General features: G+C 55.5%; 2 protein-coding genes across 4 annotated transcripts in view; one reads left to right on the top strand and one right to left on the bottom strand.

Annotated features, from left to right (window-relative positions):
- Positions 1-27,210, bottom strand: part of HYDIN (HYDIN axonemal central pair apparatus protein) — a 415,526-nt gene that overhangs the window by 371,373 nt on the left and 16,943 nt on the right. Inside the window, exons 1-2 of one of the 3 annotated variants that reach the window (XM_054696975.1) lie at positions 4,431-4,463; positions 1,292-1,399 (exon numbers count right to left, since the gene is read on the bottom strand). The gene's annotated coding sequence lies outside the window, so the exon portion shown is untranslated. Of the gene's footprint in view, positions 1-1,291; positions 1,405-4,430; positions 4,464-27,210 lie in introns of those variants that run through there. The other 2 variants (XM_054696976.1, XM_037516090.2) reach the window with 2 other exon arrangements.
- CALB2 (calbindin 2) lies at positions 1,209-26,587 on the top strand. Its single transcript, XM_037516086.1, has 11 exons — positions 1,209-1,355; positions 13,292-13,368; positions 15,764-15,853; positions 16,883-16,963; positions 18,320-18,376; positions 18,916-18,993; positions 19,450-19,505; positions 20,102-20,141; positions 20,284-20,337; positions 21,060-21,131; positions 25,978-26,587. The coding sequence occupies exons 1-11, from the start codon at positions 1,259-1,261 to the stop codon at positions 26,092-26,094; spliced, it is 819 nt and encodes a 272-aa protein (XP_037371983.1). The 5' UTR covers positions 1,209-1,258; the 3' UTR covers positions 26,095-26,587.

The raw sequence follows: 27,210 nt of genomic DNA, 5'->3' as shown, positions 1-27,210 counted from the left end.
GCTCACGCTGGGCATTTCCCTGGGTCTGAGGGACAAGCTCCCTGCCCTGCCGCCCCACCCGACCTGCCTCTCTCCCCAGCGACCTCCTTTCCATTCTCACTTACCTCCTTCCCTCTCGCTCCCCTTGGAAGGCAGTTCAGCTAACACTCATTAGCACGTGTTAATGAGCATCAATTCATTTCTCAGTCACTCAGCAGGGAGAGGCCACTCTGGGGGTAGCAGGTGTGCAAAGTCACGGGCAAGTGCCCAGGACTCAAGCCACCCGAGACACCGGGGATGGGGCCAGTCCCCAGCTCGGGGAGTCCCTTTGGGGCTCCGTAGGGCCATGCTCCCTGCAGCTGCTTCCATTTTCTCTGAGACCAGCGCAGAACACCCTAGGTCACAGCTGGATGGTCTCTGCCCACCGCACTAGGCAAATCTCTGAGATGCCCCTAAGGTGGGCGTGGCTAAGACCCAGCAGGAGAGGATCTAGCGCTGACTCCCCCAAGACAAGTGTCTAAAAACCCCAGAGCCTGCCCAGGTGGAGGGAGGGGTCCAGGGTGGTCAACAACCAAGACCCCAGGGGAGCGTGGAAGCCACTCCTCCAGGCCTATCCGGATGGTCCAGTGAGCGTCCCCTGAATCCAACCACTCCCCAGGACAGCCTTGAGCACGCCTGGCTTCTCCCCAAGACAGGGCCCCATTAGGGGGGCCAGCCAGAGAGCTGGGCTCACATTCTAGCTGGGCCCCCTCATTTGCTGGGCAAGTCATTTAGTCATCTCAAGTCTCCAGGGCCCCCAACGGAATGCTCGGCAGAGTCAGGCGAGAGAAGGCAGGCGAGACCCAGTAAACGCGCCGTCCGGGTGCTCAGCACTTGCTAAACTTGCAACTGCTGGTGGCCTGGCTGTTCCCGCCGCTGGCAACAAGGCGTGCTGGCTGGACTCGAGGCCGTCGGCGACAGAAGGAAGGGAAGGACAGCCTGTCACGCCCTTTGCCCGGAAGACTCTCGGGCTTGCCCCCACCGGGCGCGCGAGGGGCCTCAGCTCGGGCGTGCGCGCCCCGCAGCGAACCCTGACCGAGCCCCTGGGCCCCGCCGCCGCCCCGCCGCGCCTCGGGCGGATTCTCTGGGCGCGCGCGCCGCCTGCTGGCGGCCGGGCGCAGGCGCAGCCCGGACAGTATATAAAGGCAGCGTGGCGCGCGCGCCCTGGACCAGCCCCGGAGCAGCAGAGCCCGCACGCGGGGACAGCGCCGCGCCGCCTGAGGTCTCCGAGCGGTTCGCCATGGCTGGCCCGCAGCAGCAGCAGCCCCCTTACCTGCATCTGGCCGAGCTGACGGCGTCCCAGTTCCTGGAAATCTGGAAGCACTTTGACGCAGACGGTCAGTAACGCTCGCAACTTCTGTGCCCGTTCTCCCCCGGGGACCTGCGCTGGAGGGAAGGGGGCATCGCTCTAGGCGGCCGCTGGAAGGGTGCTCCAGGGGGGGTGCGGCGGCCGCAGAGCCGCTGAGCCCGGGTTCTCGAGCTCGGAAGACGTCTGGCCGCTCCGATGACAACTGTCAGTAACTTTTCTTCCCTGACATAGATGACAGAGAGCCCCCTGGCTTTGCAGCCTCATTCTGGGCAAGTTGGTGGCTCCCCAGAGAGGAGGCCTGGGCAGGCAAGGCTCCCCACGATTTCCCCTGCCATATTTTCTTCCTGCCTTCCTCTTCGGGATAACTTCCTGCCTTCGGCTGCTGCAGCCACAGGTCTCAGAAGCCCACTCACTTCTTTTCCCAAGTTCCCCTTCTCTTGAATACCAGGTTAGCCTGGCCACTGTCTCTGGGCTGGGGCCACCTGGGGAATCCTGAAGGGAAACCCAGCCTGTCTGGCCCGGAGCAGGGAGTGGACAATGATATCACCGTCCTGAGCACCCTGGGCCTCCTTCCCCGCATTTTACATCCCTCCTGGGCAGGCAGGTCCCAGCCATAGCGGCAGTGGGTGTGGTGGCGGTAGGATTGGGGTGCCAGCCTCACACTTTCCCCCTGTGATGATAATCCTGGGTGTGGTTGGTGACTCCCTCTCTGGGTGGGGGGAGGTAGAGTCTCAAATGCCTCAGTGAGCAGCCACTGCTCCAGGTGGACTGGCCATTGATTTGTCCAAAAAGCAAGAGCTGACCTGAAAGACTTGTGCAGGTGGTCCCTACCCCTGGGATTCCACAAGCCCACGGTGGTCTCACTCAGGCATAAAGGGAGCGCCTCGCCCCCACCAAAGGCTTCTAATATCCCCAATGATGAGTTGTCCACCACTTCAAGTAATAGTATTATTGACTTCCTTCTGTGGGAGCCTGGCTGGAGTGGGCATCCAGAATGTCCTGGCATCTCGGGCCACTGGCAGCATGGGGGCTCAGTGTGTTTATCCTGGGATTGAGGAGAGGAGGAGGGGCGGGAACCAGAGGGAGGGTCAGTGGTGGCTTATTTGATGCTTTCCTCCTCCCTTCCTCAGCTGGGTGGGCTCAAGGTGGATAAACTGAGTGCCTCTATCCTGAGTGCTTGGAGAGGCAAAGGTTAATGCCTGGAGAGGCTAATACATGAAGTTTAGTTCCCCTGGAGCCAGCTAAGAAAGCTGGGGGTAGGAGGTGGGCAGAGGACCGGGCGTGTGATACCCAGGTGAGAACCATGATCTGCCCATGAATTACTAAGGGAGGTGGGTAGATCAGTAAATCTGTAAAATGGGACCAAGGAGAGGCTGTACTTCCAGCCCCTGGCTGGTGCCATGAAACTCCCTTGGTGAAACGGCTGAGAAGATTGCAGCCTCTTAGTATTCCTGATGACAGACACGCACTCTCCCTAAGGATGCTCCTGCCAGTTTATCTGCACCAGAGACTAGCATGGTTCAAGGAAAGTTACCAAGTGGCCAAGGTTATGTGCCCAGCCTCCTGCCAGATGAGTCAGCTGTAAACAGAGGACTCCGCAGCTCTGCTTCCCCCCGTTCTAGCAGGGACAACCAATAGCACTCTTGCTAATCCTACAGATCCCTCCATTTATCTGAGACTTTGTACTCTTCAAAACACAAGTGCACCTGCTTGCATCCGCACTGCAAGGCTGCCAGGCAGATGAGGATTCTCCTCCTGCAGACAAGGAAGCAGACGCAGGCGGGACTTCCAGGTCATGTAGCAAGGTCGCCAGCACTTACCCCCCACTCTGGGGCCTGGACACCTGCTGGTGCTAGGAGAGGGGTTTTCTGGGATGAGAGGTACAAGTTTCCTCTTGTTGGTCCATAGAAGAGCCCCCAGCCCCAAAGTGATGGGCAATTCCTTTCATTCATTCCAGAAAGGGGCCCTTGGCTTAGCTACAGCATAACCAAGCTGAGTAGGAAGAACTCAGGAGTCTTTGAAGACAAGCCCCCCCTCCATTCACTGTACCTCTGGCTCCCCTCTCCTCCTCTGTGAAAAGGGAGCTGGATGCTTCTTCTTGCCTCCTTATCCACTAGGCATCCTCTGTCCTCTCTGTCCCCTCCTATGTGTGAGCCTCACAGGGAAGGAGGGCAATTGGCATTTAAATGCCATCGAGGTCCTTACCTGTCTGATGTAGGGAGCTATGGGTACAGCCAAATCAGGATTCCTACCACCGAGCCAGGCTGTAGGCCACCTTGCTGTGTGCCTTGGCTCTGACCTTCCTCCTTCCCGCCCTGACCCTCCCTAACACCCCCCCACCCCCCGCTGGGAGCCAGTGCTTCACCCCCTTCCCCAGGCGCTCCCTGCCCTAACTGGAACCCTCTTTCAGCTCTAGCTTCTGTTTCCACTTGGGGTTCCTCCCCTCACTGAGAGTCCTCCCGCCACGAGCCTGGGGAGGACCTGCCTTTGCTGCTCACCAGGCCGCTGGGGCCCAATTAATCCCAGGCTCCCAGGGAGGCCGCCCCGCCCTCGTGGGTGCGCAGTAAACAGAGACCAGGAGAGAGGGATTGGGGGGGCCCCCCCTCGCTCAGCCGTGGTCTCAAGAGCAGGCAGTCCCCCTCCCGGCGCCCCTGCCCCAGGAGCTAGATTTGTTTCAAGAGGATCCGACCGTAGCCTCGCCGTGGAGGGCGGAAGGAGCAGTTATAGATGCAGAAATTGGGCCTCCAGGCAGTCCAGAAGAACTTTGCAAAGTTCTTTTCGCAAACTCACACAGCAAAACGGGAAGATGGGGGGCCCCGGAACCCCGTCTCTCCATCCCCTCTGTCCCGTCTGTCGGTCCCCTCCGTCGCCCACAGCCCCTTCCTCAGCTGTCAGCCAAGGTCAGGCCTTTGGGGGGGCTCGGGGATCTGGCAGGGGCAGAGCTAGGCCAGAGGCGCACCCCTCGCACCCTTGGGCCCGGCTCCTCTGCCCCCCACCTTCTGCCCAGGGGCCCTGCAGCGGGGTGGGGCCAACCCTGGGCCCTGAGGGCGGGGGACAGGTGGGGGCCCTGCCGGGAGTGGGGGGTGGGGCATGGGGGGCCTACCCTGGCCTTGGGGTCTGCGCCCGCGGTTCTGCTGCCCCGTCCCCTCCTGGCCAGCGCGGCGGCGAGGCTGGGGGGCCCCGAGGGCGCGCCAGGGGCCGGCCGCGCCGAGGCCTTCGGGAGAGCCGCCGCCATGACCAGGGCCGTAAGGCAGCGCGGCCGTAAAAGGGTCTGCGGTAAACAGGAGGGCGGCCCGGCGGCGCTGGGGTGTGTGTGCCTTCCGGACGCCGGGGCGTCCTGCAGGGTCAGGGTCTAAGGCCGGACCCGGTTCCTCACCCGGAAACACCCGTGTCCGCACCTGCCCGCGGGCCGGGTCCCCCGAGCCGAGCCGGCGCCCCAAGGGACCGCGGCGATCCCCGCTGGCAAAGAGCCAAAACCGTTCACCATTTTGAAGAAACTTAGACTCATCAGGCTTCACATAACCATTCTTGGGGTGGGGGGAGGGCAAAGGGTGGGGGTAGGACGAGTTTGGCTCTTTAGCCCCCAACTTGCACCCGGGTGCGCGTCCTCGGGGAGGAGCCTTGCGCGCGCCGCTGTGTCTGCAACCGCTAGAGAACTCGTGTTCTGGAAGGCTGGGGACTCACGAGCCTTTTCTTATATTTGCCGTAGCCTGGTAAACTTCAGGCTTTGATGGGTGGGAGGGGAGCGGTGTGCACCCCAGGGTTTGCAGACTGGTGGACTGTCGTTTTCTGGTACCATGTGCATCCGCTGAAGCCACACCATCGGCCAGTCGTTTTTTCTTGGATGGGAAAATTGCCTGGCGGCCAATTAGCTACGTGGCAAAAATGCCTGTGGCAAAGAACTTGAGGATCCGCTCACACACAGAGATAGACTTACCCATGAGGGACAAGTTACATGAACCAAGGGGGCTGAGAATACTGTAAATTGGGAGGGAAATGCTGCATTAGGGGCACAGAAAAAGAAAGAGTGCTCATCTCTGCCGTGGAATATTATGCAACCAGTGAGAAGGAGGCGGCATTCCTGGCTGACCGGGAAAGCTGTCCAGAATATATTAAGATTTAAAAAAAAAAAAAGTAGAATATTAGGATAGTCTGAGTCTATTTTTATTATTATTGCAGCATGTATGCTGGGAAAAACTGCAAGAAAAGGGCAGGATTGGCTCTGCAGCGTGTGTGGAGAAAAATGAAAAGGCATTTTCATCACTTAATTTTATAGGGTTTGAAACTTACAGGAGCATGTGTTTCTTGTGTAATCAGCACAACAATAAGGATATAAAAAGAAAATCACTTCATGGGTCTCTCCCCCACCTTCCAAAAGAAGTGTGTGTGTGTGTGTGTGTGTGTGTGTGTGTGTGTCTTCAAGTGTGGGAATCTGCCCAGACTCTTCTGGGCCTTTGCCCACTTCCAGAAGGCCCTGGTGACTAAGGGGGTCTTGAAGCCTCTGCAGAGGCCTGAGCCTTGTTCCTCACCTGTGTGGCCTTGGGGACTTTGAAAATAAGTCCTTCAAACCCACCCAGTCAGAGCACATGCCAGATGCCGTGCCCAGCCTGGTTCTCCCAGCGCCACCCCCCCAAATGTTGGGGGGGGATGGGTTAGCTGATCAATCAACAGCGCCTCTCAGAGGAGCAGCGTGGAAGGCGGTGGTGGGCCCGAACTAGGGCTCTTAGAGCGCTGAAGGAAGAAGTCCCAAACAGGGTCACAAAATACCTGGTACATATTATATTTACATAAACACTGCAACCTGCACAGCGCGGCATCCGGGTGCTCATCGTAAGATAGTTACAGGATTTCTGAAAGTGACTGCTTCTTGGCACACCGAAGCCACAGGAGCCTGTGCAGGGGGACCCGGGTCATGGTTGTCGTAGGGAGGCCGTCTTTGAACCCCGTTGTAGAGGTCTGCAGGGTCTTTGTGTCTCTTCTAAGCATGATGTCAGGATGTGGGGTTCTTGTCCCTCCACCCTGCCTTGCCTTTCACCCCCAGCGCCCCACTGTTTCACTGTGTCCTTAAGTGGGGAGAGCCCGCGGCGGGCCAGCCCTGGCTGGGTGCCCCCTGCGCCCCATGCGGTCTCCTATCCATCACCCTACCTCTCCATAGTGATCGCACTAGTTGGGGGTGGGGGTTGGCAGCTGAGTATGAGAGGAGCTGGGGCTCCCCAGGGGAGGCTGCCGCTGGGGTGCATCTTCACAAACAAGATGCTCAGCTCCTTGCCAGGGCAGACACTGCCCAGCAACCCGGCGTCCCTGCCACTTGCCTTGTTTATTCCCCACCAGACTTCGGTGGTTGTACTAGCTGAGTCCGTGGGGCAGGCTTCCAGGTAAAGAGACCCCTCAGGGAAATCTCTGCGAGGACCCAGGGAGCCAGAATTAATAGAGCAGGCGCGAGGCTCTCCAAGAACAGTCGCTCCCTGGCCAGCCCCGGCCTCCCCTGGCGAATTACATCATGTGCCCTCCTTTGCCCGGCCCGCCCATCTGGGGCCTCTGGCTGCAGCCCTCCCCCCTCCCCTTTGGCTCGCTGCTGTCCCTCCTTTCCTTTCCCAATCTGCCCCTTCCTTCTGGCCTCGCCTATGCCTGGAAGCAGCCCAGCCTTAGGCTGCCACGGGCCCACAGGGTCCGCAGGTTCGGGACACGGCCAGCTCGGGAGCCGCTGTTCCAGAAGCAGCCGGACCAGAAAAACAGATTAAAAAGCAAGTGTTGGAACATTCAACTAGTAGCTGTTCGCATGGGTGGTGGTGTTTCCCTGCCCAGGAGCCACTGGGAGGAGCGCGTGTGCCTGTGCCCATCTTTATGATTCCCTGACGAGACGCGGAGTCAGGCGTGGACCGAGGTGGGCCCGGGCAGGAATGCAGGGGACCCCAGGGCGGGAGGTGGGTCTATGCCACAAACTCTCCTTCCCCCTCAAATTCCTCCTCTAAGGCAGGTCCATAATGCCTGTCTTGCCTGGCAGAGTCCTACAGACCAGATGGGCAGGTGGGGAATGGAAGGCTTTATAAATGGGGTACATGCACAAAGCAGACATTGACACTGGGGCCGCGTGCGGGGAGCCACTTCCTGGGCCCAGAGGGCGGTACCTGGCTGTTCCCGGGCGTGCTGAGGGTGGAGGGCTCTCTGCCTTTCCATCAATTGGGACTCTGGGCCCCAGCCAAGTTGCCTGGCCCCAGGAACGCTGTCGTGTGCAGCTTAAGGAGGAAGTCTCAATGGCAAGGCAGTTTTTCGATTTTCTCTACACCTCACGTCACAGAGAAAACAGAAGGGTGAGCACTGACTACTCCAGTTCCCTAACCTGAGCATGCAGAAGGCCCTGTTAAAGCAGATTTCTGGGTCTCACCCCCAGAATTGATTCAGGCAGTCCACGGTGGATCCCGAGAACTTGTATTTCTAACAGAGTCACAGGCGCTGCTGTGGCCCGGACAAGTCCCACACTCTGAGTCGTGCTGGTCTCGGCCCGCAACTCCATGGACCCATGGTCCCTTGTCCATTCCAGGCCCAGGTCTGCCACTCCTGAGCTCAGCCAGCATCCTCCCAACCTCCACTGCCTAATGCCAAAGGCATTAACCTGCCTGCATTCACATAAGTGTCTTTGAGCTTTTTCTGGCTTTTCATTTTCCTTTTTTCTTTCTTTTTTAAAAAAGATTTTTTTTTTAAATTTATGTATGCATACAAGAGCTGGAGTCTAGGCCAGAGGTGTAGGGGGTGAGAGGATTCACCAGAGACAGAGTGGGGAGGAGAACAGGTGGCTCTACTGAATACACTGCTGAGGGGAGCAGCAGACGAGACAGGAGAGGTCTGGTGTGCCATGTGGGTCACCTCCCTGGCTGGGGATCAGTATCGAACTCACACCGCAGTGGCTGGCGATAGCTTGATAGTGCTGATGGTGCTGAGCTTAATAGTGCTTGACAGTGCTGAGACTCTAACCCCTGCACCACCAGGGAGGCCCTGGCTTTTCTATTTAATCAACATTTCAAGAAAATGAAGAGATTTTATTTTATAGACCAGTTTTTAGTTTACCAAAAACTGAGAAGTTTTTTATACTCCCCATCCCACTAGCTTCTCCTATTATCCACCCTTACATTAGTGTGATGCATATTTTTATACTTGATGAACCAATGTGGTTACATTCTTACTAGTTCATAGTTGACAAGGGGTTCACCGTCTGTATTGCACCCTCCTGTGGTCTCATATGTAATAGTTTGGCCACCCTAAAAATTCCCTGTGCTCTTCCTGCTCCCCCAACCTCCAGCCACCACTGGCAGAAAACAGGAAAAGGACAAAGGTTTATAATCCACGAGATGAGGCGTTTAGACATTCTAAATCCTTCTCCTTCATTCCATCCTTCACTCCTATGGGTTCTGAGTCCCTAGGACTCAGTTCTCCCCTGGAAAACATTTGAAAGCAGTTCTCAAATGTTCATGTTCCTACACAGTGAAAAATGCAGATTCTGGGTCAGCTGGTCGGGGTGGGGCTTGGGGTTCAGCAATTCCAACAAGCTCCCAATTACACTTTGGGCAGCAAGCCCTTCTGCTCCAGACGTACTATATTAGACTCTTCATTTTTATAAGCTCCCCCCAGGGAATTCACAAGCACCTTAAAATCTGAGACCTGCTGCTCTGAAACAGTTCTTAAAGCTACCACCAACTGCACTTTACAATCACCCGGAGAGCTTTGACAGCACACTGAGGAAGGTCCCCACCCCAGCTACTCAACTGGAAGCCTGACGGTGGGCCCAGCAGCGCTGTTGTTGGAAAAACTTCCCAAGGGATCCTAGTACGCAGCCTGGACTGAGCAGCCACCGCCTAGAGAGCACCCCCTAGGGAACACTTGGGCCAAAGAGTCTCCACCCTGGCTTGGTTCAGAGGCCCTTAAGAGGACAGACTATAAAAAGGCTGCTTTGCATTTATGTGCAATTTTACATTTTCCAGCATGTTTGCACTATGTTTCCCGTGTGGCTCTCACAATAGTCCTCTAAAAAAGAGAGGGCATATAAATAGTTTGACCCGTATTCAGGATCAAGAAACGTAGGTCGGGAGAGGTTGGTTTGCTGACCACCACCTGACGGCCATGCGGCTGGTGGCAGAATCCTCTCGCTCAGGTGCCTCTTAGCTGCTCAATTCTTAGGAAAGCTGCACACACGGGTCTCAGGGAGAAATAAGGGAGCTTCTTTCCACTCTGGGGCAGCGCACCCTTCAGTCAAGGCTTTCCCAGCATCTGTGGTCAGATGAATTGTAAAGAAGAGGATGTGACTTTAAATGAGGGGAAAGCAAGAAATGGTGGTGCAGGGTCCCTGGCTCCCACCCAACAACCTGTCCTGAATGGTCTCAGGATGTGGTTTGATATGGAGGGTAGGAGTGGTGGTTGCCATAGTAACTGCATCCCTCAGGAGATGCACTTGGTGACCAGTCACCCCTACCCCCCATTAGCAGGTGCTAGAAAAGGCAAGTCACTTGTCCAGTGCAGAAGGCCTCGTAGGACATAGACTGACCCTCAGCCCCGGATAGTAGCTGCCCCCTGGGGATGGGTCGGGTGTGCTCTGAGGAAGGCCAAAGTAGCGAGGGTCTTTCCCCTCAATGATAGGGGTGCCCCTCTGGGCCCCGCAGCCCCTGCCTGCCTACCTCAGCTCTGCTCCTCACCCTCTGCCTTCAGTGGTAGGTCCCAGTGATTCTCGTCTGGCTGCTTCATTCCCATAGACCATCAAATGCTCCTGGGGAACAGGCCCACATTTAAGCTTGCCCCTAGCTCCCCAAGCTCGGGCGCAAAGTCTGACTTTTTGTCAGTTCGAAAAACCAAAGACGTCAAACTAAGCCACGCTTCTGTGCCTATGTTGGGGGTACAGACAGGGGTGGTAGAATTCCTGGCCTGGCCAGAGCAGCTCATCCAGCCTCTGGGCAACTCCCACTGCCCATTCAGCTCATCCAGTGCCTCCATCCCAGCTCCTGACCCCTCCCCCTGCCTAACCTTGCTCCTCTCTTTCTCCTCCTTCTGCCAGTAGTGGGGATCCCTCAGAGTGGCTGTCCCTGCCCACCCCACCCAAGCCATCCTGGCAGCCAACCTGTTACATCATCATCATCATCCCTTTGTTGCACTTGACACTATCTGGAAATGTCCTGTTTAAATTAATTTCCTATTGCTCCGCTGCCCCTTGCTCCACCCCTCACCCAGGAAGGCCTGTCACTCTGCAGAACCCCAAACAGCTGGTGACAGAGCTGGAGGAGAAATGCAGCAATGCTGTGATGGGGGGAAGGGATCTTCAGAGTTGAGCAGTGGCTTCTTTGGGAAAGACACCCTGCTGCACTGTTGGGCTGGCTCCCCAAGTTCATTTCAGCCACCTCCTAATTCCCAAAACAGACACACTCGCCTTCACGGGCCATGTGCTGGCTCGGGGCCGCCTCTGAGCCCCTGCTTCCTGGAAGCCCAGGTTGTGCTTGAGGCACCAGGTGGGAGCCCTCCCAGCCCACCCCAGCCTCCGGCTTCTGCACCTGGGCCCAGAGCTGAGCTCAGCTTCCGACCTAAGAAATGGGGTGACGGCCAGATCACTGCAGGAGGTGACCACAGAGAAGAAAATCACTCTTTCCTCCTACTCAAGGAGTCTTCCACTAGATGCCTTTTTGCCTAGGAAACCCTCCCACCCGTCTCCAGCTGGCCTCCAACCAGGCCTTAGGCTCACACTCTTGAATTCCAAGAAGCTTCCCCCAAGCATCTTCCAAGAAGTTTTGCAGAACATTCTAGAAGAAAAATGGCGACTCAAGCATAAGAGGGGGAAAGGTAACTCAAGTCTGGTTCCCCCAACCTCAAAGACAATCAAATCTTTTCTCTGCAGACCAAAAAAAAAAAAAAAATTCTTTATCACGTGATTGTCTGTGCTCTAGTGCGATTTCTCCACTAGAGGGCGCCGCTAAGGTTATTGATTCAGAATCTAAATTCCAGACCCCCACACCCTACCCCGCCCCCACACCCACCACACCAAGACGGGGGTAAAGTCTCTGTCATTATTTTCTTTGTTCACTTTGCAATTCCCTTCACCCCTGAAGCAGACGACCACCCGCCCCTCTTTGCTGTTCAAGTTGCATGCTCTCCGTGGGAACCTTGCTGAGCTGCGGCAGGTCAGATTTGGAATCTGACGTTAGGCCAGTGGTTTCCAGACTTTACTGCACAAGGAAATCACCTGGGGTGTTTAAAAAAAGTCACGGTGCTTAGTTCACAAGCCAAACCAATTACATCAGAGCACCTGAGGATGGGAGCCACACACCTGTATTCTCTGAAGCCCCCGGGGATGGCGTCGTGGGCGGCAGCCTGGGTGGCACTGCCCGAGGAGGCCTGTCCCATTGTCCTGTCGCGCAGGCCTCGGCAGGGGCAAGCTCGCCCTGGTTTCCAGGTCACCTGGGCCTCTGGGGTGAGAGCCTGCAGGACCTCTCACTATTTCTGTGATCTCGCAGGTCAGGCCTTGGCCTCAGGACCTGGTCCTGATAATCGTGCTTCTCACCCAGAGTCCTTCCCATCTCATACACAGGTCCGGTCACTGAACTCAAACAACAGTGACGTGTCTCGCTGTGGGTGACAGGCTTTACATGCCTAAGTCCCACTTAGTCATAATATTAGTTACTATAACGTGAATTATAATGACTCACTTTGCAGGAGTGACAGGTCAGATTGCCCAAAGCCGTACGGCCAGTGCGCGCAGAACTATGGTGGGCCTGCAGCCCAGCCTCAGAGCCTCTCTCTCGGTTACAGCGCAGTGGGCCGCCCCCTCGGCTCCTCCCTGTGACCGGCTCTCTCAGGAGACTCACCCCCTGGGACAGATGCCCCAGCCTTTTTCTTCCCACTCTTCCCTCTGGATTAGTTTCCTGAGGCTTCTGCAACAAAGCACCCCAACTGGGTGGGGTGGGACAACAGAAATTCATTGTCTCCCACTTCTGAAGTCCAAAATCAAGGTGACAGCAGGGTGGCTTCCTTCTGGAGGCTCTGAGGGACAGTGTCATTCTGGGGGTGCCAGTCATCGCGGCGCCCCTTGACTTGGAGATGCGTCACTCCAGGCTCCACCTGTCTTCCCACGGCTTTCTCAAACACCAGTCACTGGAGTCAGCGGCGCCCTAATCTACTAGGACCTCATCTTAACTGCAAAGATCCTGTTTCCAAATAAGGTCACATTCTGAGATTCTAGATGGGTGAAGATCGTGGGGGGTGACTCCTTCAATTCAATTCACCTCCTGGGCCTCCCCGGTGGCGCAGCGGTTGAGCGCTGGGTTGCGAAGCTGCCCGCGTCCTCTGCGGCGCCGGTTCGATCCCCGGCTGCTCCCCGGCCACCAGAGGAGGGTCCCACATGGCGCGCAGACCTCTCCTGCCGCCCGCTGCTCCCCTCAGCAGTGTACTTCGGTCCTTCTGCCTGCTCTGCTTCCCGCTCTGGCTCTGGTGAATTCTCTCACCCTCCCCCACTTCTGACTGTACCCAGTGCATGTATAGACAAAACAAACAAACAAACAAATAAAATAAATAAATAAATAAATAAATAAATAAATAAATAAACATGCCTCTATTAAAAAAAAAAAAAAAAAAAAAGAATCAATTCACCTCCTTACCCCAGAATGCTACCTCCAACCTCATCGGCCCTGCTTGCTGACAAGTCTCCACGCTGTTGAGTCTCCAGCGCCTGGCAGCGGCCCAGCCTGTCATGAACGCTCCAGCCCCCGGTTAGGCTCAGGTGTTGGGTCCTCCCAGGGTTCTCTCCTGACTGTACGTCCCATCTTGCATGTGTGGGTGCCCGCCCCATGGGTGCAGACCAAGGCTGGCCAGACACTGGCTTGTTGACCAGGAAGAAGTCCTTCTGGACCTACCCCCACCCCTTGCCCAACCCCCACCAGCCTTACTATTTAGCCTCAAGATGAATTGCTTTTTTTTTCTTCCCTCTCTTTACAGGAAATGGGTATATTGAAGGTAAAGAACTAGAAAACTTTTTCCAAGAGCTGGAGAAGGCAAGAAAAGGCTCTGGCATGGTAAGCCCAGTTGTTTGTGGGATTTTCTGACCGTGGCTTTGAACATCGTCTGTCCCAGTTATGCTTCCCATCAGCTGGCCTGACATCCCTGGTCTTGACACTTCAAGTTTTTCTTTTATTTGTAAGGATTTTTTTTAATGGGATACCCCCTACCAAGAGTACCTTCCCTTAATATCCTAAGGTATCTGGGGTTGAGAGGTGTTCATGAATGAGCAAAAGGAGTTGATGAACCTCCCCAAAAATTGCAAAGCTTTGTGCTTGTGTCCGAGTGTATGAAAATCAGTTTTCCCTCTGGGAGAGCCCACCTAAGATGTGCAGAGGGTTCACGACTCAAGGTGCCCAGGGTGTTTCAAGTGCCCTATTCTAGACTCGGGCTTTTCAGTGGCATCAGTGACATTTGGGACCGGATCGTTTTTGTCATGGGGCTGTCCTGTGCATTGTAGGATGATTTGCAGCACCCCTGGCTGTCTGCCACAAGATGCCAGCAGCACCCCCCAAGTTGAAACAATCAGAAATGTCCCCAGACTTTGCCAGATGTCCCCCATAGGACCATGGGAGTGCAGGACTGTCCCCACTGGAGAACCATAGTTCTAGGCCCACAAAGACTAAATCCTCAGCAAGGACCTAGAGAAACACTGAGGACTGCCCCCAAACCAGCATCTGCACCCGACAGTGCTGCTGGTCTGGTCCATGCAGGCGTCCGGCGGCCCTTCCTAACCTGCCTGAACGGGCTCCAGTTCACGTCCCAGGCCCTCTGCGGCAAGGATCCTGCTGCCCCCAGCACTAGCCCGGCACTGGTGAATTCACTAGAATCTTTTGAGGGAGGCTGACGTATTGAGGTGTCTGGACCCGGTCTGTTGTGATTCCTGGGTCTGGTTCTGAAATACAGGGAGTCAGACCCACTCCTTCCCTAGCTCCTCCTGCAGGTCCTGGGAGTTGCGGGTGGGGTCTAGACCCCAACCCACTGCTTATTAGCTTATTAGCAAGTCCTCATGGAAGGTGCCGAAGATGAGTCACAACTGGCCCCAGGTGAGCTAGCTGGGCATAGCCCCCCCCACCCCCCATGACGGGGAGGTCACAGCAACCAGCAACGGTCTTAGGCTGCAGAGGTGACTCTCGGGTTTGTTCATGACCGTTCCCTCCTCACCCCTCACGGCTAGGATCCTAAAGCCTGGATCTCAGTGAACACGGGCTCCAGACCTGATGCTGTTCCCCAGGGAGGCAGAGGAACGTGTTTCAGTGAAAGTGCTTCAACTCTGAAATCCTTCTCTGAGTCATTCCCTTCCTCAGCTGGCGTCAGGGTGATCTCTGAATCTGCCAGCACAATCTCAGCTGAAACCTCCGGGACGGGCTGTCAGAGCAGCTGTCTCCGGGCAGGAGGAACACCGAATGTGGACACAGGGGCATGAGCTCACATTCTGGCCCCTGCCCTGGGGCCTTGCATGAAGTCACCCCATCTTGGCCTGCATTTGTCTATAAAGTGGACAGGCCCACCTTGTGATAATAGCCTAGGGTCATTCCATTTGTAAATGTAAAGCAAGAGTTATTAATAAACTAATGCCTATTGGCACACAGAGACCCCTTCCAAAGGCAAGAAGCAATAGAAGGAATTCAGAAAAGACTCTAAGAGTTGGAGGGACTCTCCTTGGCCCAAGCCCTGGACACACACCCCCGCCCAGAAGTCACCCGGGTAGGCAGAGAGGCCTGGGTTAGCCAGGAAGAAGAGCTGCCAATGCAAAGAACCAGTGGCACCCTGCTGGTCTTCAAGAGCCCCTTTGGCTGGGAGACAATGGGCTGAAGGAATTGTTGACATGCTCTGCCTTCCTGGTCATCAGGAATCTGCTAGACTACTTATATTACCCCTCTATTACAGAAGACTTTCTTCTCACACTTTTCCAGGCACAAAATCACAGTGAAAAATCATGGTGAAATGGGTAGTCTTTAAAGAAGGAAATAAGTCACTTAGCACGCACGGGTGGGATGCTGACAGCCTATGGGGGGGTCGCTGGATTATGCTGGGTTTATTATGTGCTGCCTCAGTAAAATGTTGGGGCCTCCAGCCTGACCTCCAAGAGATGGCAGTAGTCCTGTCCTTTGAGAGAGCAGTGGTTCAGCCCACAGGGGGCAGGGGGGCATATTTAATGACAGGGGCCAGCGCTTGCTGTGTATCCCGTTCCCTTGTGGAAATTCTGTGACCCAGTCTTGAAAAGGAAAGTGCGCAGCCCTGGTCACGCCGCAGAGCACCGGCCCCGCCTGGCTCCGTGGGTGTATTTGGAGCTCAAAATGACTCCCACCCCTGCTGCCCCAAGAGGGCGTGGGATGCGTGTGTCACCCAGGATCCCAGCAGCCTTATGGCCCCCACCTCCTCCCCACCCCCACCCCCACCTTCCCGCAGATGTCCAAGAGCGACAACTTCGGGGAGAAGATGAAGGAGTTCATGCAGAAGTACGACAAGAACTCAGATGGGAAAATCGAGATGGCCGAGGTGAGCCCCAAGTCCCAGAGCCTGTGTGTGGCCCGCGCCCCTCCCCAGAGCCAGCTGCTGGGGAGCCGCGCCCCCTCTCCGTCCCCCGCGCTGGGGCTGAGGGAAGAGAACACGTGTTGGGGCTTTTTCTAAGTCCCGCAAGGAAGGAGGAAACACAAACTGGGCCTAAGAGGGGGAGGGAGACCTTAATGCCCTCAGGGTCCTCCAGGGGGTGTCCATTGTCCCCAAGCCCTGTGTAGGGAGGAGGGGTGAGGACCGTTGCTGTTGGGGAGAGATCCCGCCGCACCTAAAGGCATCCCAAGGCAAGGTTCTTAAAAAAAAGGCTAGAGAGGCGCGTGTTGTTAAACCCATACGGATGTGCAGATGCTAAGGTAAACCAAGGCTTATTGAAAGGGTTAATTTCAGCAAAAAATGTTGGCGTGGGGCACCCACCCAGGCTTCCCCAGCGGCGCCTCCCCCAGGCCCGGGACAGGCAGGTCCCCAGGGGCCCCCGCCTGAGGGGGCCTTGCTGGGCCAAGGCCAGGGCTGCCGGTGGTCGCTTGTCCTCGGGTTCTGGCTCCTTGGCCTTGAGGCCTCACAGGTGTAGGCTTGGGTTTGCGGCGATGCAGGCTGCGCGCCGGTCAGGCCGCCTCTGCCCCACAGCCCCTCACACCTCTGAAAATCAGCCTTTGACTCGCGGCAGAGGGTTAAGAATGAGGACGGGCAGCTGGGATCCTCTACACTGACTCAGTGTTGAAACCACTGTGACCTCAAGAGGAAGGGGGAAAAAAAAGAATAAAACACATACCAGATTTTTTTTCCTGCTTTAGCTGAATAAAACACTTTATATTCCGCCCCCCAAAAATGAGGATGGGCACTCCTCACCAAGTGGCTGTCTCCTGAGGGACTCACTCGTCACCACATCCTTTAACCCTTCCTTCCAAAGACGGAAGCAAACCCCGGAACTCCCCCCACGTCCCCACCAGGCATATCCCTTCCCTTCCCTCCTACGCTGCCCCCCCTAAGCTTAGTGTCGCTCTGGCCCCGCAGCTGGCGCAGATCCTGCCCACCGAGGAGAACTTCCTTCTGTGCTTCAGGCAGCACGTGGGCTCCAGCACCGAGTTCATGGAGGTAAGGCCGAGCTGCCATCTCTGCGCGTCGGGGCCTGCCTTTCTCCCGGGTTCAGAGCCAGGTCCATCCTGGTGCCTGGGTAAGGTCCCTGGGGGAACCCTGAACCCCTGAGGGCTCGGCTACCCACAGTGGGGGCCGCAGACCAGCATGCCTGCATCACCCAGTGAGTCAGATCTGCATCTGCCAGGATTCCTGGGGGACAGATGTGTGTGTGTGTGTGTGTGTGTCCCCCAGAAAGTGCGGGGGATGAGGTGAGAAGCAAGCCCGGGTCAAGGACACTTGGGGAGTGCTGTGTGCACACTCTCTCCCCCTTGGGGTTTGGTCACAGACATCTGCATTGTGTGGGCTCTGGGAAATGCGCAGTAAAGACCTGCTCCCCTCTGGGTGGCCCTGGGAGCCCCCATCCTTTGTTCTCGCTCAGAACAGGCCCTGGAAGTCAGAGTCCCAGGGGCCTGCCTGGGGATCATGACCCTTGCACGACGTACAGCGAGAGAAACCCAGCGAGAACTCCAGTCTCTGGTATTTTCCAGGGCTTCATCGTGCCCCCTCCCCCCAGCCACCCTTAAAATGGGCACTGCTGTCCCTGCAACAGAAATCCTTTGAGATTCTTGTGTGAAATAGGACAACCCAACTCGTGTCTTTGGAGTAACAGATTCTGAGTCCAACAGATGAAACCAGCTGGAGACGCAGCAAACTACCCATTATTTCTTGCCGTGTTTCTGGGGAAACACACTCTCAATGTGTGTGTCCCTCAGGGTGACACCCAGCCCATGCCCCACACACACCCCCACGAGCTCTACCTGCCGTGATAAATAACAGCTGACTTGTGACGTGACTGCCATTTGCCGTGTTAAATCCATTTCCAGCCACCGGTAATCCCCTCTGCGTGAGTCACCGCCTAAAACCCCCGGGGAGGTAGCCCAGCCTCCCACAGGGCAGTCTGTCCCCACGTGGTAGGAAGTCACTTAGAAATACCTGATTCTCGGGGCGAGAGAGTCATTTTTTAAGTGGCAGCTTGCCTAAGCGTCAGATGTGGATTGCATTTTTCGGTGATTTAGAGGACTGTCTCCAGTTTTCCAAGATGGCAGAGTCCCGTGCCCACAACCCGTGTCAGGCCCACTGTGCCCTAGTTCTCCCCCGGATGGGTGCTGCCAACCTAACACCTTAGCCAGTCACCTCTGGGTACAAGATGACGCAAAACCAAGCCCCAGGCCTGCAGCCAGTTAAAGTGGAGACCAACCCTGCGCTCTCCTCCCCCCGTGTGACCTGGGCCAAGACACGCTGACCCCGCCTGTCCACTGGGGAGGTGGAGAGGCTTACCCTGTAGGACGTGGCTAACAGGCACTCCCGTTGCAGGCTTGGCGGAAATACGACACAGACCGAAGTGGCTACATCGAAGCCAACGAGCTCAAGGTAGGGTGGGCCTGGAGGAGGGCATGGGGAAGGGGGCTGGGGTCAGCCTGGCAGGGGATTCGGGGAGCCTGGGGCAGGGGGGCAGAAGGAGGAGACACCGGCTGAGGGCTGTGGGTTGGTGGTCTGCTGAGGATCCTCAGGGCAGCCGCGTGAAGCCAGAACGTGGAGCTCCTGGCCCCAGAGTTCAACCAACCACACTCCGCTGCACATCAGTGCCCAGGACAGGCATCCTGGAGGCGATTCCAGCAGACTGGGCTTCTGGCCTGTGCATGTGCCCCTCAGTTCCTCTGGGACCACGGGTCCCCAGAACTGTTTAGCCTTGTGTGCTGGGCTCTGGGAGGCAGAGCCAGTTCCGACTGCCTGTCCTCTGGGGCCTTCAAGGCCACTCCGCGGTGTTAAGGGAATAGGGACTCATGAGGAGTGTCAGCTGTGCCAACAGAAGACCTCAGAAGGCAGTGCTGTCCATCTAGTGGACAGCTACGTGGATGAGGGGCTGCCTGACTGGGTCAGGAATTCTGAGGAGGCCTTTTTTATTCCAGGGGTTCCTATCCGACCTGCTGAAGAAGGCAAACCGGCCTTATGATGAGCCCAAGCTCCAAGAATACACCCAGACCATCGTGAGTGCACCCAAGCCCCTCCCAGGGGCGCAGGGCTGACTCCCCAGCTGGTGGGATTCCAGGTCTGCAGGGTCTCTTACTGGCTGACTCTTTAGCCCCACGTGAAATGACTCCCAGTGGCCCGTGGCCCCCACACAGCCTCTCTTAAGTCCCCACAGAGCTGGGAGCATGTGTTTCCATGACAACCTGCAACTCCAGGAGAGGATAAACTCAGAGAGGGTTGGGCCGTCAGCACTGGCCTCCTGGCCTCTGGGGAGAGGAGGGAAGGACAGAGACCGTGTCCCCAGCAATCGACTTAGCTCCTGGGGCTCCGGGTGAGGTGACACAGATGAGGCAGGAGCACACTCCCTCCACCCACCTTCCGTTCCCCTCCAGGACACAGGGAGACGACAGGGCAGCTCCCACATGACAGAAGGTCAAAGCAAATAACCCAGGTACCCCTTTCTGTCCCCACAGCTGCGGATGTTTGATTTGAATGGGGATGGCAAGCTGGGCCTCTCAGAGATGTCCCGGTAAGTGCCTGCCCTTGCCCCAGTGTCTCTTCTAACAAGATCCCTGCAGACCAGTCCTGTGCTACTTTCTAGCTCTAAGATCAATCAGTGGGAAAGTGACAAGTCAGGGGCCTCCCTGGGGGCGCAAGGGATTAAGTCTCAGCACTGTGAAGCTGTCCGCAGCCGAGGCAGCACGAGCTTGGTCCCCGGCCAGGGAGCTACCCACATGGCGCAGCAGACCTCTCCTGACTCGCCCGCTGCTCCCCTCAGCAGTGTGTTTCAGTAGTCACCTGTTCTGCTCCCCGTTCTGTCTCTGGCGAATCCTCTCAGCCCCCACATCTCTGGCCTGCACCCCAGTTCTCGTATGTATAAATAAATAAATCTTTAAAAAAAAAAAGTGACAGGTCAGGTGCCCCGAAGCTTAGACAAAGCTAGACAGAGCGGTGGCTCTCAGCACCTCAACGCTCCTGTCGCTCTCCTTTTAGAGCTTTCCACTAGCTCCTGCTCAGCGGTGGTTTCCCTGACTAAAGGCACAGCTTCTGCATCCCCCACCCTCCGCAGCCCTGGCTCCTGCCTCTGCTGGTCTCCTAACCCCTGTTCTATCACTTTCTTTCCAGACTCTTGCCCGTACAGGAGAACTTCCTGCTTAAATTTCAGGTAAAAGGGGCACTTTGCTTTCCTTCGCGCCTCCCTTCCCCTCATGCCTCTGGGTGCTCCCCTCCCGCCTGCTCCCCAGACCCACTGCACGCGCAGGCAGGCTGGCACTTCTGCTTCTCCCTTTCACACCTTGACCTTGCAGGGCATGAAGCTGACCTCGGAGGAGTTCAACGCCATCTTCACATTCTACGACAAGGTAAGAGGGAGGATGGCAGTGTGGGGTGGAAAAGCAGGAAGCCCCCACGCACCCCTGCACTCCCACACCCCACAGCATCTGCACAGGGAGGCGCCAGTTGGTCCTTAAGGACAACGGAGCCGGCAGAGAGGCATCCTGGGCCCTGTCTCTCCTCCTGTCCGTGACTCCTGGCAGCATCTTCTGTTCTGTGAGAAGATAAATGTCATCTGCATTCCCCGGCCTGTGGAACCCAAGGGCTTTTGGTCCTTAAAGCGCAGGAGAGAATGGTTGGTGGATGCTCAGAGTTCTGCGTCCTCCGCCTACGGGGGGGGTGCTCGGTGTTGCAGCATAGCAGGTGGTTATTCTAGAAGCTGGGGTGAGAGGCCCTCCTGACCACAATCAGCCCCATCTTAGTGCCCCCTGCAGTATGGCTCCAGTGGTCTTGGAGTCCACGATACTATGGGATGTGACACTCAGGGAGTTAGCCAAGCGCTTCTGCAACCACAGGTATCCTTTCCATGCAAATGGAAGACAACGGAACAAAAGGCCACTAAAAGCTGGCCCCAAACTGTCCAGTCCCTGCATTAACAGGCAAAATCTGGGCAACCCATTATTTTGGCCCGGCCACCTCCTTTTGCAGAGTAACGGGAGGGGAGGTCAGGCTCAGAGACCTCCCTAGAATGCATGGAAGGGGGGCAAGAGGCGGGTCGGGGTAGCTGTGTGTGAACTCTGCTCCCCGACAGGACGGAAGTGGCTACATTGACGAGAATGAGCTGGACGCCCTGCTCAAGGATCTGTACGAGAAGAACAAGAAGGTGAGCCAGTGAGCCCAGCAGCTGGGGTGATGTCCTGGGAGGGGTGGAGGGAGGCTTCTGAGGGAGGGTGGGAGGAAACCCGCAAGGGTGCAGTTTGCTCCCCGCTCATCAGCCAGGACAAGCCAGTGGCCTTTGTTTTGCTTGTCTCTGGTGAGGTTTCCTTTGGTTTTGATTGCCCCAAATATGCATCACATGAAGCTGACCACCTTCACCACTCCTCAGTGGCACGGCGGTGTTCTCCTCATCTTCCCAACATGACAATCTGTCCTGGTTAAACTCCCCACTGCTCCCTCCCCCAGCGGCCCACGCCCACCACCCTGCCGTCCCTATAGACGCGGTGGCCCAGGTCCCTCACATAAGTGGCCCCATCCTGGATGTCTTTTGTGACAGGCGATTCCACTTAGCCTAACACCCGCCCCCCAGTTACACGCGTGTTGTAGCCTGTGTCAGAATTTCCTTCCCTTTTCAGGCAAACATTCCACTGCACCACCTGCAGTTTATCTGCTCGTCGCTGCTCCACACCTAGGCTGCTTCTGTCTGTGGGCAGTTGTGCATGACCGGGTGATGGGCAGTGGGGGTTTTAATTGGCTCAGCTCAGGGAAGCATCAGCCTCACCACCAACAAAAAAGACGAGCGACGGGAGATTGTGGAGAACCAAGAGCAGGGGTGTGGGTCTGCTACTCCTAAGTGGCCTGTTCAGCCACCATTTTTTGTTACCTGCAGTTCTGCATTCCTATACAAGGTCAGAACTGCCCGGTCACTCAGTCATAGGAGCCACACCTTACAAGATGCCTTTTTTTTTTTTTTTCTGCTTCAGTTACATTTTCTTAGGTTTATTAGCCCATGTTGCCTTTCAATTTTTTTTTCATTTAAATTTTATTTTTATATTCCCCATACAATTACAACCCCCTTATTTTGACCCCAAACCCTCCTTTCCCCGCCCCCACCCCCCATAGAGTGTCTCTGGTTCATAGTTGTTTGTTGATTTTGATATTTTCCTTCTTATAGTTATTCTTTTTCCTGGTCCCTTATTTAAGTTTTCTAGATTCCTGCTATGAGTGAGACCATCCGGTATTTTTCTTTTTCTTTCTGACTTATTTCGCTGAGCATGATCCCTTCTAGCGCCATCCATGTTGCTGCAAATGGCATGTGTTTATCTTTTTTGATTGCTGAGTAATATTCCATGGTGTATATGTACCACATCTTCTTGATCCAGTCATCTATTTTTGGGCATTTGGGCTGTTTCCAAAGCTTAGCTATTGTAAACAGTGCTGCTATAAACATAGGGGTGCAGGTGCTCTTTGGAATTGATGTTTCTGTGTCCTTTGGGTAAATCTCTAGGAGTGGAATTGCTGGATCATATGGAAGCTCTATGTTTAGTAGGTCAAGAAATCTCCACACAGCTCTCCATAGTGGTTGGACCAGTTTGCACTCCCACCAACAGTGCAGGAGAGTTCCTTTTTCTCCACAACCTCGCCAACATTTGTTGTTGCTAGTTTTTTTTTTTTTTTTAATATGTGTTGCTCTTTTTTTTTTTTTAAGATTTATTCATTTATTTATACAAGCACTGGGTACAGCCAGAAGCGCGGGGAGGGTGAGAGGATTCACCAGAGCCAGAGTGGGGAACAGACAGGCAGACTGATGAAGCACACTGCTGAGGGTAGCAGCGGGCGGCAGGAGAGGTCCGCGCGCCATGTGGGACCCTCGCCCAGCGGCCAGGGATCGAACCTGCACTGCAGAGGCTGCAGGCAGCTTCACAGCCCAGCGCTCAACCACTGCGCCACCGGGGAGGCCTGCTAGTTTTTTTAATATGTGCCATTCTCACTGGTGTAAGATGGTATCTCATGGTAGTTGTGATTTGCATTTCCCTGATGACAAGTGATGTTGAACATTTTTTCATATGCCTGTTGGCCATTTGCATTTCCTCTTCAGAGAAGTTTCTTTTTAGCTCTTCTGCCCATTTTTTGACTGGATTATTTTCTTTGTTGTTGTTGAGTCTCATCATCTCTTTGCAGATTTTTGTGATCAGTCCTTTATCATTAGTGTTGGGTGCAAAAATGTTCTCCCAGTTGGTGGGGTTTCTCTTTGTTTTTGTTATTGTCTCTTTTGCTGTGCAGAAGCTCTTTAATTTGATGTAGTCCCAGCTGTTTATCTTTGCCTTCACTATCACTGCTTTGGGTGATGTGTCTGTAAAGATGTCTTTGATGTGCAAATCACGTAGTGTTTCGCCTATATTTCCTTCTATGTATTTTATGGTTTCAGGTCTTATGTCTAGTTCTTTAATCCATTTTGAATTGGTTTTTGTGTATGGTGTGAGGTAGTGGTCAAGCTTCATTCTTTTGCATGTAGCAACCGAGTTTTCCCAGCACCATTTATTGAACAAACTTTCTTTGCTCCAATGCATAGTCTGCTCCTTTGTCAAAGATTAGTTGACCATAAATCTGTGGGTTTATTTCTGGATTTTCTATTCGATTCCATTGGCCTATGTGTCTGTTCTCTTACGAGATGCCTTTCAAATCAACCAAGAGCTTAAAGTTTGACCACTCTGGGAAGGGGATGCTTCTCAAGGTATGACCAGGAACGCCTGGGGGGCCGAGGACCGATATATGACAAGGTACCCCAGAAGGTGATCAGTGGAAAGCCTTGTAGATAAGATTGAAACCCTGGCTGGTGATCTAGGGCTTGATCTTAATTGCAATACCGAGTCATCAAGCAGATGCGAGGTGCCTGGAGGGCAGACTCACAATCCCTGATACTATAGATGACAGCACATTTTCTAGTCTCGCCCCTCCCTTTTCTTCTGGTCCTCCTTCCCCTCACAACTGATGCTGCATGATTATTCGATCAATAAAAAAGGCCAGAATCTTGCTCTTCTGCAGCATCCTGCACCCTACAGTTTGCTCCACGACCTCCCTTTGTCAGTGCGGTGTTGTCAGCGCAACACAGGGAGACCAGAAGACTTTCTGAATCAATTAACTGCAGAAGCTGGGGCTGAGGACGGGGCTAACTGGAGTCCCACAAGCATTTGTTCCCCTGGAGGCCCCTGCCTTGGCCTGGTCATGTTGCCTCTTGGACAGACCAGGAGCCCCCAACCCAGAGACAAGTCTTTGCGATTGTCTCCCTTCACCTCCTGGAAAGGTATTTCTCTGAGCAGATGGTTTTGCTGCTTTCTTTAATCAGACAATGAAGGGCTGTGGTGCCTCGCACTGTCTGCACGCCTTGGCTCCCAGACAAGACCTAAATTGATTGCTCAGTTTCAGGGGGAACTCATTGTAGCCTCTGACCCTGTCTCCCTGTTCAGTTGCTTTCCAGTCTCTCTGTCTTTGTCCTGAACAGCATCCTCATTTTCTTCACCACCCCCCTCCAATATATAACCTACAGTCGCTTCCACTTACAAGTGAGCAAACGCCTCCTAGGAGGTTAAGATGTACGCCGAGTACTGCTTGAACTCAGCAAACTTCTTCCTGGCACCAAAATCTAGGCAAGGGCTGTCAATGCACCCTTAGGTGCGCACACCACACTGGGCACAGGACGGTGCAACTGCCTTCAGAGACATGATTATCCCACCTGCGGCTCTGCTTTACACCGGCGGTGGGCTGAGCCAGCAGGCGCGTTACATCTCTGGAGACCCCACACTTCCAGATCGCCACCTAGCTAGGTGCTCTCCTGATGACCACACATGACAACAGCTATGGCCACACTGCTTGAGTGGAGCTGTGCAAATAAGGGAGCAGGTGTTGGGGTTAGGGAGGCGCTCTGGAGGTTAGAAAACAAGAATGTGAAGAAAGTTGTTCTCCGGGAGCCTGCCCCGCAGCAAGCTCCAGACCTGGCCCCTGGGGGCCCAGGGAAGGACCTGAGTAGAAGATGTGAAAGGCCAAACCGGGTCTTTCACTGTCCACCCAGAAAGCCACGCTCTGACCACAAGAATGCCTTTGCACAGGAGCTTATTACGCACGGTGGCAGGGCGCTGTGAGGAGGTGCAGGACATGAGGAGAGTGGGGGCTTCACATTCCCGGGCCTGAGGTGGTGCTGGGCAGGGCAGGCTCATAAGCCAGTGCTCACTTCTCCAGCAGAGACTGCCCGTCGGGGTTAGCCACCTGTGAAGGTCAGCAGATGCTCGCCTGGGTGTTATCCGCCTTGGAGGGCACAGGGAACTTTGTTTTGAAACATAATACAAGGTTCCCAGCAATCCAGGAAGAAAAAAGTCACAGACGCGGTGGGGGTGGGTTTAAGGAGGATAGGGTGATTTCATTTGTTTAACTTTTCAAATACAAAGCTTAATTTATGGGTGGTAGAGGTGGGGGATCCACCACAAGCACCCCCTTCGCAGATGCATGGTCCAGGTTGATGGCTCGCGGGGACCGGGATACAGCTTCTGATAGGCCGATGGGATTCCATCATTCCCATCCTAATGGGCTGGTGGGATTCCCATCCCAATGATGCAATTTCCCAGCATTCCTAAGGCAACAACTCCCTAAAGCCTTTGAGGCTTCAAGCAAGTCACAGGCCCAGCACACTGGCAGCCCACACACAACCCGCAACTGCTGGGACCACGGAAGCTGCAGGGCAGCGAGTTTTCTGCTGCTCGGCTGGCCAGATGGGGTCCCCTCCTTGGCGCCTCACTGGGCACACCTCAGTGTTATGAATTAGGTGACATTTCCAGGGACTTCACTTTAGGCAAGGTGCTCCCCAAAGCTGGAGACACTTGCAATGCGGCCCAGGTCTGTATCCCGCCAGACCACCTGCTGGGGAGGGGGAAGAGTCCCGTGCCCTGGTGGACAGGTGGGTGGCACAGCTGCCGACAGCTGGCACTAAGCCTGCTCCCCTGCTCGGCCTGTGTCTCTAGGAAATGAACATCCAGCAGCTCACCAGCTACAGGAAGAGCGTCATGTCCTTGGCTGAGGCGGGGAAACTCTACCGCAAGGACCTGGAGATTGTCCTCTGCAGCGAGCCCCCCCTGTAAAAGGGGGACGGGGGCTGCTTCTCCACTGCCCCCAGAGCCTGCCCCTGCTGCCCTGCCACCTCTACCCAGACCTGGAGATCGTGAGCCCCCCGTCAGCCCCCCTGCATCCTGTACACCCCGGCCTGCAGAACGGGGAGGGAGAAATGGAGGATGGGCTGCTGGCCACCTGGGGCCCCTCCGACTGGCCCCGGACGGGCACGTGCTCGTGTGTGGGCGCATGCCACACGGGAGATGGGTGGGGGCGCAGGTGGGCTCCGGTTCTCCTCGCTGTGATGCATGAGCTCATTCGCTGTACGATTTAGCTTCTGTGTCCAACCGAGTGGACCCCCGCCCCGGCCCTCCCTGCTGGCCTGTAGCTGTCTGCTCAGATCCCCGTCTGTGGAGGCGCCGCCCCTGCCTCGTCCTGACTCCACGTGCTCCTCTTCCCTTTGGGTTTCTTGTCGTCTTGTTTACCAAAGAAGCGTTTACAGACAATAAAATGGAAACGTCCTGCTGTGGAAGCTGAGCCGGTTCTGTGGCGGGGGCAGCGTCTGTGTTTAGCCGCTCTTGGTGGCAGAGAGGGCAGCAGGCAGGCAGGGCCTGGGCCCGCCCACCCCTCCGCGGGCACCACCAGCCTCTCTGGCTCCCTCGGCCTCACTGCCCATCTTCGTCCCGTCACTTCTTGGCTCCATTTTTGTTCCCACATCTCTCAGATTAGACCTGTTGCCTGTTCCTTGAAAGCTTCCTCCTGTGAGGCGGAGGGACGGTGCCCTGTCTCCTCTGCACCGAGGAAACTCACATGGGGTTCAGGGCATGAACCCGGCCAACTGAGCCCATGTTCTTTATAACAGGGATACCAATGGGGTGGGGCAACAGTGGGGTCAGGTAATTCTCCCAAATGGGGGGACTTCCATCCAGGAGTTCTAGAACCCTGAGAATTTAACTTCTAAACACAGCTGAGCCCACAATTCACCCCCTGTCCCCTAGGTGAAGGGCCGGTTTGGCCTTTGGGTCCCGTGGGGCTCTATGACCCTGAAATTTGACCCCCACAACAATCCCACAAGCCAGATACTCTTTTCAGGCGAAGAAAGTAACTTTTAAAGACATGAAACTGTTCAAGGCGCTCTCGGCAGAAGT

This window comes from Talpa occidentalis, unplaced genomic scaffold, assembly GCF_014898055.3.
Source record: "Talpa occidentalis isolate TD23 unplaced genomic scaffold, MPIMG_talOcc4v2.1 talOcc4.17, whole genome shotgun sequence".
Taxonomy (NCBI): domain Eukaryota; kingdom Metazoa; phylum Chordata; class Mammalia; order Eulipotyphla; family Talpidae; genus Talpa; species Talpa occidentalis.
Note: the sequence above shows the minus strand (reverse complement) of the source record. Positions and strands in the feature narration are given on the sequence as shown.